Consider the following 16,657-nt stretch of genomic DNA (forward strand, 5'->3'; position numbering starts at 1 on the left):
ACATCACCAATGATATTCTAAACTATGAACTTCTTTAACAATGCTTCTGAGGATATCAGACTGTAATAAAATCCTCCCTAAGGCAGAACAGATCCAGTTGATGTACTACACTTTTAAGAATAGTATAGGTAATAAAAACGTATTTTGGTCAGTAAAAGAAGTAACCTCCAAAAATCCGAAAGGATCTCTATTCCGTACAGCCCCTTTACAGCAGTGTAAATTGCTGACAGCTCTGAGTGTCCATCTGGGGAAGACCTTCTCTGCTCCGGTGCTGCGTAAAACTGCTTTCCACCAATTCTCAGAGGTTTCCTCTGTCAGGTAGGATGCAGCAGAAACTGAAAAAACAGCTTGGGCAGTAGGTCCAGCTGACACTGCTGCAGAGCTCCGAGCCATTGTGCAATTCAGGAGGGAAGAGCACGCTGCAAGCTGAGTTACAACTAAAACGCTGTTCTCTGAACCAGAATAGTCTGGGCTGTGCTCCTTAGACATACAGCAGAAAAACCCCTGCTGGCAAAAGGCTGTTCTTGGCAATAGCAGTTTTACCTAGTCACTTTAAAACAAAATGCTCTTAGTACAGAAACTAGCCAGGTTGTAAAGGCTGCAAATAAATGGCCTGGGTTCACACTTCATTCTTAAAAATAAGGAAGTCGAAGTAAGATTAGTTTCAGAGAGAGAGAGAGGAAAACTGAGCCCAAAGTTCTGCTGAGTCCAGCATGGTTCTAAGGTGAAAGAGCAGACAAAGTCTCTGGATACTTTTATTCTTCTTGCATAACAAAAATCCTTTCTAATACAAATGAATTATGAAAACAGTGTGGTAAAAAAAAGTCATTGTGTCTCCACACTCCAGTGACTGGTGTAGTGTTCAGCATATGGATTGCATTAGGTAAAGTAGTAGGGATTCTGAATAAATCAAACTACTACTGGCATCAGTCCTTGACTGGGGAAAACTCAGATACCAGATCATGGAAGATCCCAATCAAGCCATAGAGTGGCTGCTGCAGTTGATCAGTGTAGTACCAACTGATCCACATGTACTTTCAAAGCTAGGGAATTTATATGATACTGAAGGTGATAAATCCCAAGCTTTTCATTACTCTGAGGTACTTGCTCTTATATTGCTTTTTCAATGCACTTTGTCCTAAGTAAAGAAATTTTGCCATAAGTTCCTGTATCAAATCAACAATTGATTAGTTTAAACCTTATAAAATTTCATCCAGAAAAGAGGATGAAAAAGATAAGAGAGTTAATGAAGTCTGATTTTTTTTAGTCAGATCCTAAGGAAATACATAGGTTGTGTTTCCATTTGAATATTGGCCTCAGACTTTCCTTTTTTTTTAATGTAGTCATTGTTTACACTGACCTGTAATAATGTTAATTTAAAATACAGCCTGGGACAAAATAAAATCAGGATATAATAGAAGTAATTTAGAGGCGTGTAATGTGACCGAGTTGATTGGAAACTGATAGATATGGAGATACATGTATATTGTGTTTTGTTTATGTTTGAAAGCTTTTATATATATTTTAACAGGATAGTTATACATTACGTATACACAGTTGCCTAAAGATAGGCAGCTTCTTTGATTTCAAACTGGCTGTACTGCTGTTCATAGTTTGTAGAGATTCTTCTGTGTTAGAAACAAGAATAAGACAGGAAGTGTCTGGTGCAATCTGAGAGTTCTCTTTCTTTATCTGTGCAAAGTGAGGATGACCAAAGGTTGTGTTGCAATCTGAATTACCAGTTGAGTTATGCTTGATGATAATTTTGATGCCTATTTCAGAGAGAATTTCTAAAAAGCTGAAAATGTTATTCATGTAGTTATGTATAGAAAGGAATGCTTTGGGCTGAGTTTTCCAGCAGACTGATGTGAACGTGAAATTGTATGCTTATTAGTTAGCATTGTTTAATGTTTTAGGTAAGTTATTAGTACATAGATGTGATTCAAGTAAATGTTTTTGCTGTTGCAAGCTATTTAAAATGGTATTTCAAATAAGGCTACCTGGAAAATATGACAGACTCATCTTGGGTAACTTCTAAAAAGCATTTTGCAATTAGAAAACTTGGCATGTCTTCCTCTCTCCCCCCCCCCACCCCACCCCCCCAGGATCACTTAGTTAGCACACTATTTCCATTCATTTATATTACATGTTTTGGGCTTCTGGAGAATGAAACACTTGAGTAAGATATTCCAGAGGCAACATAAAGATGTTGTTTATCACTGAAGTTGTGTGGTTTTTCACCTTTCCTATTTTGTCAGTCCTACCGGTATTTCCCTTCCAACATTGAGGTCATTGAATGGCTTGGAGCATACTACATTGACACCCAGTTCTGTGAAAAAGCCATTGAGTATTTGAAAGGGCTGCACTTATCCTGTAAGTAGTTATTATTTTATGCCTACTCAGATTTCTGACTAGACATCCATCAGTATACCTAGAGATGGATGAATCAGCTGGATAACATTAATGCTATAAACTAACAGCAGGGTTAAGAATATTTGTGATATTTTTTAATTTTCTCAACTTTCTGTTCATTTACAGCGTGTTTTTGCTCTTGGTTTGTATTTTTAGTGTTAAATAAGATCCTCCACTGTGCACTAGATAGTGTTACATATTAGAACCTATTTTTCTTTATTATCTGCCATTAAACACAACTATGAAAATGAGAACAGTTCTCCAAAGCCACCAAGACTTCTTTCTCTGTGGCTTTATGTGAAATATTTCCTTTCTATTGTTTTGTTATGTGGTGAGGATTTGGTGGTTTAGATAAGTGCATGTTTTAGCTGATCTTCCTGCATTTCCTCTTTTCACATAACTTCTATGTCCATCAAATAAAGCATATAAGTAAGCAAAATTGTGCAGTGCTGTACTACCAGTGGTCAGTGAAAATAAATTGACAGGCTAAACTGATTCTGATAAAGATGTCTGAGTTCAGTTCAACAACTTGCTGAAATTGTTCTTTAGCAGAATTTAATGCACTTAAGTAGGTATATAGGCCATATGCTTTATTTTAGTTCAAAAAGGGACCTTACTAGAGAATGGTTTATAAATAAAATCTGGTCAAATTTAAATTTGTAATCCAGAGTTCAAAGAGAATTCTAAAAATACATGCACACAGTCTTTTTATGTGGAAACAAATATTGTCTGTAGGTTCATGAAGAATCTTGTGTTAATAGACAAACTAAAATTCACTCCCAACAAGTGTGAATTTCTTTATTATGTGTTTTAGGAAAACTATGAAATATTAGACTAAGCAAAACTCTGTTATTGCTTCTCTCGTGATGATCTAAAATTCGATACTATTTTTGTTCTGTGAATCTGAATGACATGACAGCATGTGAACAAGAAATTTGTACAGTATAATTCAAGGAAAGATCATACTGCAATAAGTTATAAAAAGTTCAGTAAAAAATCCTAATTCTGGCTTTCAGATGCTTGGGCTAGAGTAGACATTAATTACAGATGAGAAAATCTAAGGTTTAATAAGGATTGAAATTGAAAAAAAATAGAGGAAAGTAGACTTCACTCAAATGGTGATATATTTATAAAGAAGTAGAGAAGTAGATTAAATAAAAATACAGAGAGAGAGTTGACAGAAATCATAGTTCACGGGTTTGCCAGTGTTCTTTTCCCTACAAGTACTGGCCTCCTTAAAAAATTGTATTTTAGTCAAGTCTGAGATTGCATATGCTGGCATTCACGACCTTCTTAGAAAATTTGGAAAGAAACAGCTGAGAATAAAAAGAATTATTTCATAATCTTGTTTTGGCAAAGATTTAAATATTTTGTGCTTCATGTCGCACATTCCATGCATGAAGTATGTGGATTGTAAAGTACTTATGAAGAATTGGCATATTAAATTCTTCAGTATTACTTGTAATCTGTCTGTAATACAGAGAAATTATTTTTCTGGGGGAGATTTTTAATTAGATCTCAGAGCATAAATATTTTGCTGTTTATTTGGTGTTAAAAATAGAACTAGATAGCTAATTGGGTAAGACATGAATGTAAATATAAATGCTACTGACTTTAATAAAGTGCCATTTTAGAAGTTGTATCCTTGTTTAATTGTGAAACGAGCATTTTAAATATAATTGTTTAGGCACTCAGCGTTTAATCACTGTTTTTAATCATAATTAAATTACATTCTAGTATAATATGTTAGACAATGAATTGGGAAACAGTTTTTCCCTATTTTGTGTTTTCTAGCATGCTCATTAATTAATAAAATGCTCATTAATAAAAGGATTTAGTGCAGTTAGTACTTGCTGCTGACAACTTATTCTCTAGAGAACCGTGTAATAAATTCTATTATGGTGTGTGTTTGGCTGCCTTTCTTTGCAAGAGACACATTCAGCTGAAACTCAAGCGGTGACAGTCATTTGTATTTCATGAACTTGCTTGGCAACTACCGGTGACAGATTGCTTAAGAGTTAAAAATGGCCTGTGCTATGATTAGAGAGAAAAATTGAAGAGGATAAGTACAAAATTATTCTGAAATGTTAATGTGAATACTTTCTGATATACTGCTATTCAATTGTAAGCCACATGTGCAAAGTGCTTTGGCTTATAGAGGATGCTTACACTGTTATCATGAACATTTCCTAATTTTTCACATAGTCTTGATAAAAATGAGGAAAGAGTCCAACAGTTTCATTTACATGCTCAAGCATCTCAAATATTTTCTCTGACCATACTGTCACCATTATGTGCTAAAAAGAGAAGACAGGCAGCAGCTAGGGACGTCGAGGCAATAGCACAGTAGAGGAGCCAGAGTTCAAAGCTGTAAGTAGGGATGGTGCTTTCTGGCAGGAATCCCTTGGTGTACATCCCTACTGGTGTGACCTCCTCAGAATACAGTTTAGCCATTTGTTCCTCTCCCACTGCATGGTTCTGTATCTGTGACAGTGTTCACATGTCAGGTCTACTAATTGTGTCTGGGCACAGAATCATGAGCCCAAGAAAAAAACTCTAACATGGGACTGAAAATGAGAGACGGTGGAGTCCTGGAAACAGTTGTGTGATGCAGCAGTGAATTGTGTGTGAGCTGAGCAGGCGCATTCTTTCTAGGAAGGCAACATGCTAGGTGAAAAATGATTAGTAGTTAATACTAGGTCTTTACCAGTGCTATGCAGATTATTTTGCTCATTCATTGTTTGGCAGTGTACATGAGTTTGTTTTATTTATATGCAGGCCAACACAAGTGAAGTGGCAGCTGATGGTTGCCAGTTGCTACAGGAGAAGCGGTAAGTTCTGTAACTTTTTTGTAATTGCTTGCAGGTTTGTGATATTTCTTGTAATTCATTTGGGTTATCAGCTTGGAGAATAATGAGAGGGTTTTATAGGAAAGATGGAGACAGACTGGGGTCTGCAGTTCCAGGTCCATGGAACAATGGTTTTAAACTGAAAAAAGGATAATAGAATAAAATAAAAGAATAAAAGCAAAAATCAGGAACCTCCTCATTAATTCTGTTATTTACAGAGTAATTTGGACTGTTTTCAGATGCTCTTAATTTTACTATCCATTAATAAAGAATGTTAAGTTTGGTATTATCAAATTAGGTCCTACAATATTAAATCATTTACTCTAAGAAAAAAGATTAATTGATGTTAAAGTGGTTCAAATTTCTCATCAAATATCCTTTTTTATGTTTGAATATGTGGTTAGAAGATGTTGTTTTGTTTGCAGGCAACTACCAGAAAGCTCTGGAGAAATACAAAGTCATTCACAGGAAATTCCCAGAGAATGTTGAATGTAAGTTGTTTCATTCTGTGGTGTACAGCTATCAAAAGAAACTTGTTACATCAAATAGGTGTGTTGGTAATCACAATGATGCATTTTTGGATGAAAATACTTCCATTAACTAACATTTTTATCATGCCAATGCTGTGTGTTTTTTGTGACAGCTTGATGAGCGATTTGAGAAATATGAGGGTGATGCTGAAGAAGAGCAATGAAAATAAACTTTAACTGAGTTGCATTGGATGAGTGCTTTCTAATACATACATACTAGATTTTATAACTGTTACTTATTTAATTGTTCTTATAAAAAAATGTTTGTATTTGTACTTCTAGTTCCTGCTAGTTCAGACTCCTGCTGTAAATTTCTAGATATGAGAAATTTTATTGCTAAATTGTTTTTTTTCTATAGCTGGTCACCCAGTCTCTGGAAAATCCATAGAGGATTTCAAACTAAACTACTGTAACCACAACATTGAAGAGTAAGACATTCTGCAATATCAGTCACACCTATACTCTAAATAAAAAAGCCCTGTAGGAAAATAGAGTTGTCAGTGGTTGTGTAAACATTCTCTTCCATCCCACACTGTGCCTCACAAATTCCAAAATACAAGGTTGTCACCAACAAGTTTGTGCTTTTAGATGCAATGTGAGAAGAAGATTCATTGTATTTTATTTTAAAACTGTATCATTCTGCTTTGACAAATGTATTGCTTTTTAAAAAGAGGAATCACAGCTCTCTTGTACAAGTGAAATTGAGTACTCTAATTCCTCAAAGTTATAAGCAAATATCAGGTTTGTGTTGGTCACACATGTTTCAGAGGGGCATTTAGTAAACCTTTTAGAATGCAAATACGTTTCTGAAAGTAGTTTCTACAAATTTCACAAATGGAGGCAGGAGTTAGGCAAGACAATTTAACTGATTTAAGTTTTCTACTGCTGAAACAATGGTTCTTCCCTCATCCCTCCTGATCATGGGCTTCCTAAACCAGCAGAAAACTAACTTAGCACAAAATGAAATAACATATTTGTGAAAGTAGTCTGGAGGTAATGGATCATGTCCTGCTTGTTTCTGCTTCAGTTCTTTGAAAGGAACGTTATCAAACACGTAGGAATACCAACAGTGGTTTTAGAGTTTGGTAGAGTGTCTCAGGAGAATGGTTTTTAGGGATCCTTTTAGTTCAGTCACAGAGTTACGGTTGATTTTCATGTCAGCTTTGTTGGGGTTTTTTAATTCTATAAATATTACTCTTTTAAAAATCAACCACAGCTAGAGGGAAAAAACCATTTGCATTCACTTGGCATTTGCAAAATTGTTTTCAATGGCATTCTCTTGATAGCAGCTCCTCAGTAATATCTTAGTATCATTTCTATGCTTTCCAGCTTCCAAAATACTTTGCAAATGTCAAGAGTTCTGACCCAAATTAATTAGTATGCCTTTTGCCTTCGACATACACCAATGGTATTTGTGCTGTTCATGGATACAGACACAGAGAAAGGTTGAATTACTTGCAAAATATTACAACTTCTATAGTGATACTGGACTGGAGTTGCCTTGTTTGCAGTTATTTGCAGTGTTTGCCATTCCGCGTGTCCAGTTCTGTCAGGGTGCACCTGTAGCTTGACCTGCTTGTAAGTCTTATTTAACAATGCTTTGCTTTCCAATTAGGCCTCCGATTTTTAGTCCGTCTCTGCACAGACATGGGGCTGAAAGAAGTCCAGGAATATATAACAAAGCTCAAGAAAGCAGAAAAATTAAAAGAAATTAGAGAGCAGGTAAGTTTGTTTCTCTGTGTATTATACAGTATAGCTACAGATGTAGATGAAGCTAGAGTGGTGTTTTTGATACTTCAAGATAAAATGTGTTGTTAACTTCCTGGTTTACAGAGGCTTCTGTTTTAAGAGGTTGGGAGGTTTAGTTTTAAATTACTACTTTTAAATCAGTCTGACATCTGTCTGAATAGTTTCTGAGCACCAGATTTTCTGTGATTTTTAAATACCAGTGCAAGATGGACTATGTGGACATGATGGGAATGCTGGAGCCACTCGCATAATTCAATGTCTGTGGAATGTCGTCTTTCCTACTTACTTGCCAGATTTTATTTAATACTTTAGTGTATTTATGAGCCAAGTAATAATGCAACTATAGGGAGAGATGGGAAGCCTAAGAATTTGTCCATGTAGAAAACTCCTTTTTAGTTTTTTATATATATATATATATATATTTGTGCTACAAAACTGCAGCATTGACATATTATATAGGTAGAAGTAAACTATTTGTGTGAGTGCCAATTTTTAAACTAAAAAAAAAAAAAAAATCCATAGAAAAGTAACAGACTGTGAAAGGTATGAGATCATAACTTGTGTTCTGTTCAGAAGAGTGAGCTCACGTTTGTGTGTGTGTGCACTTATGCATTGTTTTCTTGCTATTCTGGTGATAAAATAAGGTCTAAAATTAAAAACAGCTGCTTGTTTGAAAAGCATTATCCATCCTGTTCAGCTGCAAAGTATTCAAGCTTGCTTTGCCTTTCCAGAGAATTGTCTCAAAGCTGCAGAGTCACACTAAGGTACATTAAGTCTTAACTAATTTACTCGGCTCTTAGTAACACTTATTGGTCCCTTTTGATGCCAGATGATGTGCACATGCATCTTTAGCTACTTCTGCTTAAGTTCCAGGGAGCTTGAGTATGCATATGAACACTAAGACACTTCAAAAATGAAACTCACAAGGGGAAACACTGACTGAAGGATTCCTGCTTTATGCTACAACCATACTTTGAGGAGCTAGCTGAAGTGTACTGACTGGGTTTTTCAGTAAATGTAAAATTCAAAGCACCTCAGAAAATGGACAAAAGAAAGCAGTCCACAGCTTTAATGGGATTGATATTCCTCCATGTCTCCTCATAATTGTATCAGTAAGCAAAACAGATGACCAGGTATAATATTCCCATTCTGCAGAACTCACAGTTGAAAGATTCACTGAAGTGTGTTCAACAGGCTTTGCTTGGTTTCTGATCACTTCAGTGCCAGTGATATACATTGTTCCTTGCAGTAACTTTCGGTACCTCAGTGCTTTACTTGAGAAAGCTCGCCAACAAAACCAGTTAAAACTGGATTATCTTGTAGTTGATTAGAGAGAGAGAGAGGTCCCTGGAGAAGGAAAGGCTGTTTCCTTGCATGTAATTCTGTCCTTTTTTTTTTAACGCTGAAGGCATTAATTATAGATAGGCAAATGTCAAGACTTTAAAGAAAACACCCTTTTCCTTAAGAAAGTTAATATTTGAATACAATTTTATAAACCCTAAAAATTGTAATTTCTCTTTCTGTTTATTTCATATGGGAAGCAAGAGCTTCCCCAAACACATTTCTGTACTTTCTGGTGAGGAAAAAGCTACTGATAGAATATGTAAGTTTAAATCCTCTAAGTAACTTAAGATTTTAGTAACAGAAAAGTTATTAAATTAAAAAAATTAAATTATGGAGGTTTCTTTCATTTTGATTTCATTGTGTAAAGGAATTCATTAAGTCGTACCTGAATGACAGAAGTATCAGTGGGATCCAACACAGACTTCTGATTGCACAAGTTACTGCACAGTTGGTTTAGACTGTTCAGGCTGTAACAGTGATCATAATTCAGCCATGATGTGGGACCTCTCACAACACTACCCTTGCAAAGCAGGATCATGGAATGGTTTAGTTTGAAAGGAACATTTAAAGACTATCTAGTTACAACCCCCTGCTGTGGGCAGGGGCACCTTCTACTATCAGGTTGCTCAAAGCCCCATCAAACCTGACTTTGAACATTTCCAGGGATGGGCATCCACAGCTTCTCTGGGCAACCTGTTCAGTGTCCCACCATCCTCGATGTAATTTTTTCTCCTTCTCTACCCTTTCTCAGTGTAAAGCCATTACTCTTTGCCCTGTCCACCACAGGCCTTAGTAAAAAGTCTGTCCCGAACTCTCTTTTAAGACTCCTTTAAGTATTGAAAGGCCACAACAATATTTCCCCAGAGTCCTCTCCAGGCTGAACAACTTCAACCCTCTCAACTTGTCTTCACTGGAGAAGTGCTTAAGCTCTCTTTTCATCTTCATGGCCCTCCTCTGGGCCCTCTACAACAGGTCCATGTCCTTACAGTAGATGTCTCAGAACTGGACACACAGCTCTGGGGCCTCAGGAGAACAGAGTAGAGCAGATCTGTCTAGAACAGATAAGGTGTCTATGACGGCACTTTTAATTAGTCAAAGCTTTAAGGTAGATCTGCTTAAATATTTCCTCTAGTGTGTTACCCAGAAAAGAAAAAAAAATCAGCCTTTTGAATAAGCCTGATTGTATTGTAATTTAAACTAAACCAATTTTCATTTAAGCAGATAAAATGAAATGCACTAAGTTTAAAAAACCCTGAACAAACACTCCTCTTGCCTTTGTGCCCCCTAAAACCACCTCCGATAAAAAAAATAAAAGTTTCTTGTCAGTCCTGTCAACTTCATTCCTGCAGACAAGCCAGTGTTTCCAGCCTGAATAAGCTCTGAATGGAAGCAAAATTCTGCCCCTGTGGTTCCAAGTGTACTCTCTTCAGAACCTGTGAAGTCTGATGAGTTGCTTTCTGCTTCCTCTTGTAGTTACTTGTCTTGGTGGGACATGTTCCCATCTCCTTCTGGCTTTTTCCTTTGCCACCCTCTGGAAACTTTCCAAGTTCCTCCCAAAGGAAGGGAACAACTTTTTCTGCTCCCAAGGAACCTTCTGACACAGTTTTCTTAAAAATGAACACCATTGTAGTTGGTAAAGGAGCAAAGACTCTAAGAAAAGATGTTTCAGGACATGCTGCGATTCAGTGTGCAGCTGCATTACTAGTGGAGTATCTTTCTGTGACAATCTCTACATCACTGCTCTCGTGCTAACAATAGCCCTGCAGTTCCTTCTTTTGCTATTGGTGTTGTATTTGGGTTCCCATCCTCTGGTTTGGGGTTTGGGAAGGGCTTTTTTGTTTGTTTCTTGGTTGGGGGTGAATGTGTGTGTGATTTTTAGTCTTCTGTCTGCCATCTGGCTTTGGAAATTACTAGGGGATTTTTCAAAAGTTCCTTCTGTCATCCATGGCCATACAGTCATAAACTATACTTTCTAGTTCTAAAATTACCAGTTTTTAATATTTCACCACCTAAGTTTCCAACAGGAATGGTTCAGTTAGCAGTACCAGATACAGTTCAATTCTTGCTCCCAATTTTGGCCTAGCCCTTGATTTCTCAACTGCACCCAGTAAAGACAAAATAGGTAGAATGCTAGCATGGTATACCTGTTTTCATGGTCTGCACACAGACTTTATCTTTCTATAGAAATTTATCAAAATTTTCTATTTTGGCATTGTTTTTCCAGAATAAGTATATTCACATGGATTTTATACCAAAATAAATATTCTGGTGTATTTATTTCCCTCAGTTCTCAAATATGGACAAGTTGTTAAATACTTCCAGCCAAGAATCTGGGAACATCTGTGGAGTTCATTCCCTGTAGAAATTTTGTCCCTGCTTCTCACAGCATTTAATTTTTACTGCAGCCTTCATATGTTGGAACGTTTGGGTTGGGGAGGGGGATTGGGGGCTGGGGTTTTTATTTTTGTTTGTTTGATGTTTTTTTTTAATGGAATTTGTCTTCCTTTTTCATGTTTCACTCTAAAAAGGACAGGTAATAGTGTAAAAGTTCACAGAGCCTCCTTGGCGGCTGCTGTGTACACGCATTACTATTTATTTCCGTTAAGTGACTGAGAACGGGGCTGATGGGGTGTAGTGAGAAGCAGTGATGAGAGGTGCAAATGCTGGAGGGGCCTTACTGCCTTTGCCTTCAGGCATCCACATCTGGGCTAACCATCCTAAATGTCTTTTGCAGTCGTGGGAGAAATAGGCATTTTTAGGGTGGAAACCTATTTTGAATGTCTGCTTTTAGTGTGGGATTACTTACAAACTACTCACTTGGAATTTTACAGGAGTTAATCATATGTTTAAGCTGTAGTTCTTATGTTATATTTTGGGAGGAAAGTCCTAGGATGTAAATGCCAAGAGGGCACTATCACATAGGGACTCCTTCCCTTGGGCAGACAGAAGCTGAGCTTCTGCTGTCAGACTTGCTGTCAGTCATTCAACAGTTTGGAGAGTCTGGACAGGTTTCCTGAAGGATTGATATATGCTACTTCACTGGGCTGTGAAAAGGATATTTAATCCAAAATTCAGAGAACATATTTTAGACTTGAGGATTTCCCAAAACAAATAAAAAAGTGTGAGAAATTCTGGTCCCAGACTGAATTGCTCCAAGACCAGTCCTGGTTTCACACTAGGCTCAATGCTTTCCTGTCTGACTCCTGTGGGTTTTGATTTAAGAGTTCTTCCTTTTTCTGTTGGCATGAATCTTGAAAGTTCTTTCGCTTCTTTGGTATCATTCCAACTTTGCCAGACTTCATGATGTTTTTCTGGTGAAAAAGTTATAGTAATTGACCTGAAGACATGATGTGTGTTTTAATCAGATCCTGAATTCATATTTTAGAATAAGGTGCAGAGGTACTTTATTAATAGTTAAGTGCTTTAAACATCAAGTTTTTGTACCTACCTATCAAAAAGTCCTTCACTGAGGTGTCCTTTCCTAAAATTGACAAGATGTGTGCATAAGAAATTTGGTGTTTTGCCAGAAGATCTAAGTCTGCCATATCATACAAAGGTATTGCTTTGATAAACTGTTAAAGTTTTCAAATAACACTCAAAAAAAAACACAGCTGGGAGATGTTTATGGTACCTTCCTCTATGCAAGAGAGCTGACTGTTTAAACACAGCTTTTAAAGTATTTACCTTCACTTTTATCTTGCATTTAACACTCAACAGCAAATTAAATTTTGCTGTGAAATACAGATCTGTGCTAAAAATTCAAAATCCAAGATCCATAGGGTGAATAGTTCTTTTTATAGATTCTCCCACTTCTCTCTTTTGAGTCTTTACAATAATAAAATGCTTGTTGGATTTACAAGACGTTAATAGGAGAGGCTACTTTGAACTCATGCAAAGAGGGCTGTGTTGCCTGTTTTTTCAGCTGTACTTCACAAACGAACATCTGAACTATTTTTATGCACATTCCTTGTATGAATTTTATCTGAAGGAAAGTAATTTATTGAGATACTGTATTTGAATTTCACAGTCCTCTTGTTTTATATAAACATTGGATTTAACCCTGATTTTAAGGACAATTTCAAGCTTTAGTAGCTACAGTATAGTAAGTCTAGTTTAACATTCTTCTACTGTTTTATTAATAAGCTGAGTTGAATTTTCAATAATTATGTCTAATATATATTACTAAATGGATTTTTTTGTTCTGTTCTTTTCAAACCTTTTCTCCTGTTCTGCAGCGCATTAAATCTGGCAGAGATGGCAGCGCACGTAGCCGCAAAGAAGGAAGTGCTGGTAAGTAGTCAAGCCTCTGCTTAAATATCAGTTTTGACAGGATCCTGAAGAAAACAGATTTTCTGAAAATGTTTGTAAAGCCTCCTTTCATCCTGAAACTCAAACAAATACGCACTGAGTAATATGTAAGTATTTCACAAATTTTGTGTCATAGTTTTTGGTTTTCTCATTGCTGTATGAAATCACAACTGGTACAGTAGCATGAATTTGGTCTAACGTCTGTGTTTTATATACAGATCTTAGTGTATTCCTAAAGCTAAATTTCTGATTGTTTTCAGTACTGTGGCCTTGAATGTTTTCATCCCATTAACTTAGTATTTGAACATTTTTAACTTTGGAATATTTGCTATAAGGAATCATTTATCATAGCAAAACAGAACACATAAGCCACAGAAAATAGGCATTCATTGTTTCTTTATTTAGCATGAAGGAAAGGGGCTTTTGTGCCCACCAGGTAACCTGCTGTGTTAGGTGTTTGTTACAAGTTCAGCAGATTGTTCTGTGCAGCCACTTCTGTAATCTGGATAATACCCTTTACTATCTTTGAGCTCATCCTTTCCCTTTTCTCTGTCTAGCAGAACTGAAGTTCTGGAGTCTTTCCTAGAAGAAAGCTTCCTCTCTGGGTACTCAGTCTCCTTGCTTCTCTTGCTTCTATAGATTTGCAGTGCTGATTTCCATAAATATAAAACCTTTGCAGTGCAAGTCAGGAAACTGCCCTGTTTTGTCTTTTCTGCACTGGGTTGCCTGCATATTGCACAGCCCGTGATTTTTCACTTCCATTAATAAATCCATGAAGTCAGTAATGTAAACCTAACAGTCTCCCACTGCTGCTCTAAGAAAACTAGCAGACTTCATGCTACTTCAGCCACCTGAAAAAAAAAAATCATATTTTGACCCAAAGAGGAAATGGTTTCTTTGTGTTCTGCTTTTGGTTTTTCTGGATATCAATAGGTCTCATTAGAAGATATCCCCTGTAAATTCTTGACTCTCTTCCCTTCCTTTACAGATAAATAATTTATGATTTTTTTTTCTTATTTGGTAAATATTTTTCTCCACCTACATAGCAGATATTTTACTACATTAAGCAAATTCGATAGGGTCATGAAAAGTCGTGGCATCTAGTAATGTAATCTGAAGATGACCTTAGAAAGCTGTTACATTTATGAAGACTGCTTCCCTAGATTTTTTGAGGGTTAAGAGTGAGCGTTAGGTGCTTGAGAAAGATCTCATTCCTTTTTCAGCTCAGTAGTTTCACTAGAGAAGCTTTTAAATAATTTCTTGATGTGTGGAAGAGACAACCATTCACCTAGGATTGAATTTTACCTGTTCTGGGCCTCAGGCCAAAGTAATTCTTTATTTAAGTAACAGAGCGGGATGGGAGAGGATGGCGAGTTTCTGGGCTCTCCTTTGTTACATAAACCCTGTGACCAGGCAGCCAACTGGAGGTGCCAACAAAACAGCAGTGTGAGACAGGATTGGTCCCTGTTCTCTGTCACAAAGTGGAATCCACTTTGGCATACAGCAAATAGAAAGGAAGAGCAGCATTGGTAGCAGGCACAATGGTATTTACAGCTGTGCAAAACTTTGCATCAGGTGTGTAGGGAAATGGCACAAAGGGTCTCTTTTCTTCCAGCTCTATTTTGTAATTATCTCCACCCTCATTAGTGGGAAAGGGGTAAGCTTCAGGAGAGAGTCAGTAATTTAGCAAAAGAAGATATACATAAGGCTCATGCTGAAAGGATGCTAAGACAGCATAAATCTCCCAAACAACAAGTTTGTCAGTATTTCTTTTAAAGACAGCAGTATCTATGGAAAGTTGTTTTCTTTCTTCTTTTTTAGTTAAAAAAAAAAAAAAAAAAAAAAAGAGGGTGAGAGGTTAAGAAGGATCATCATTTACCTAGAATTTGCCCTATCAATAATTCTTAGATTGTTGAGTTCAAGATGTTATGTCAAATATGTGAATGAGTGGAAAAAAACGGAGTTTGGGAACAAGTTTGTATATCAGAGCATGTTTGAGAAGTCCCCATTATACAAATTCAGTGCCAAAGGTCCAGCCTTTCTGGAAATGACTTGGCAAACAAGCAGAGGTACAAAGAAGGTCCTGTACTGAGCCTAGAGTTAACTTCCTGCTGGGATTCTTAATTAAAAGCTGTGGTGAGCTGTACTACTTACATGTATTTTTAGAATGAGTCAAAGGTGCTGGGCACATTTTAACTGGTAACGTTGGCTCTGGGGAGCCTAATCAATGAAGAAACTGGACACTCACAGCATCCTGTGTTGTATTTTGTCCACATTGTACTGAGGATGACTGAGAAACCTGAACACCCAAGCATTTTATTTTGTCCGATGTTTGGCTTTGTTCACCTGGGTTATAGACTGTAATTTGCAGTTTCATAAATTTCTGTGTGCAGGTTGTGTGAAGACACGTATGAAATATAAACATGGGTTATTTTATTTCATAATATTAATGACTTCATGATAAATTACTGACTTCAAAAGGAGAGAAAAAAAAAGAGAAACATTTGTATACATTTTAAAGTTAGTCTTTTCCAGTGGTGTTGCCAAGACCAAAAGGGATCATTTTCCTACACTGTATGAGGGATTGGCCATCATTACTGAACCCAGTGAAGCATGGAATCCTCCTTAGTTTAGTACTTACTAGCTCAACTGAAGTACTTAGTAGCTTACTGAAGTCTTATGCATTCCAAATATTTTAGGTCTGATGCCTGTTTTCTTTCTTTCCTCTTACCAGCTCACTGTCCCCATACTTTTTAGCATTCCTAAGAAATTTTTTCCCCCAAGAATTTTGTCCCTATATAGTTATTTATATTAAGAGTATTAATAATTCAGGTTTCCTTGTTTTAGGAAGTATAATCTAAGATTGCTTTTAAAGAGGAAGCTAAGAAGAAAGAAAACTAAGCCAGCAAGGTTTGTACTTCATAGGGCATCAAGTACTTTGCCAATAAAAATTAAAACAGAAGGTGTATGAGATGCACCAAAGCAGAGTTTCAGCAATATGATTGGTATATGCCTGAATGGTAGACAGAATGGAAACAGAGAGACAAGAAAACTGACATCTATATCAATGTCAGTTAAAATCTGCTCGTGCCTTTCGAGAAGATAAGCATTAAATCTAAAATCCCTACCCAAAACTGAACACATTTTTCAGCCACTATAAAAAGTGAAATTTTCTTCTCCTTACAATTATCAGATTTATGGTTTTCAGTCTTACTTGGGTCATGTTGGAAGCACGTGACATTAATATATAGTCCTGTTAAAATTATTGTTTTTTTTATTTTAAAAAGAAGAAAAAACCCCAAAACCACAATAACCACGAAACCTTGAAGGGAGCTAACAGTACAGCTGAGTTTAGGCAGTTGTCAAAGATATTCTTTCCAGTAATCTTTTCTTGTTTTCATACTCACTTTTTCGTGTCTTGCAGATATATGATTGTAACACCCAGAACTTAGCAGTTGGTGCACT

At 36.5% G+C, this 16,657-nt stretch overlaps 1 protein-coding gene across 1 annotated transcript in view; it reads left to right on the forward strand.

Annotated features, from left to right (window-relative positions):
* Positions 1 to 16,657, forward strand: part of IFT88 (intraflagellar transport 88) — a 41,092-nt gene that overhangs the window by 18,499 nt on the left and 5,936 nt on the right. Inside the window, 7 exon segments of the mRNA XM_066313046.1 lie at positions 953 to 1,094; positions 2,250 to 2,349; positions 2,352 to 2,373; positions 5,191 to 5,243; positions 5,687 to 5,752; positions 7,407 to 7,513; positions 13,120 to 13,174. Coding sequence (XP_066169143.1) covers positions 953 to 1,094; positions 2,250 to 2,349; positions 2,352 to 2,373; positions 5,191 to 5,243; positions 5,687 to 5,752; positions 7,407 to 7,513; positions 13,120 to 13,174 — 545 coding nt within the window.

The sequence above is a fragment of the Sylvia atricapilla genome, chromosome 2, assembly GCF_009819655.1.
Source record: "Sylvia atricapilla isolate bSylAtr1 chromosome 2, bSylAtr1.pri, whole genome shotgun sequence".
Lineage (NCBI taxonomy): Eukaryota > Metazoa > Chordata > Aves > Passeriformes > Sylviidae > Sylvia > Sylvia atricapilla.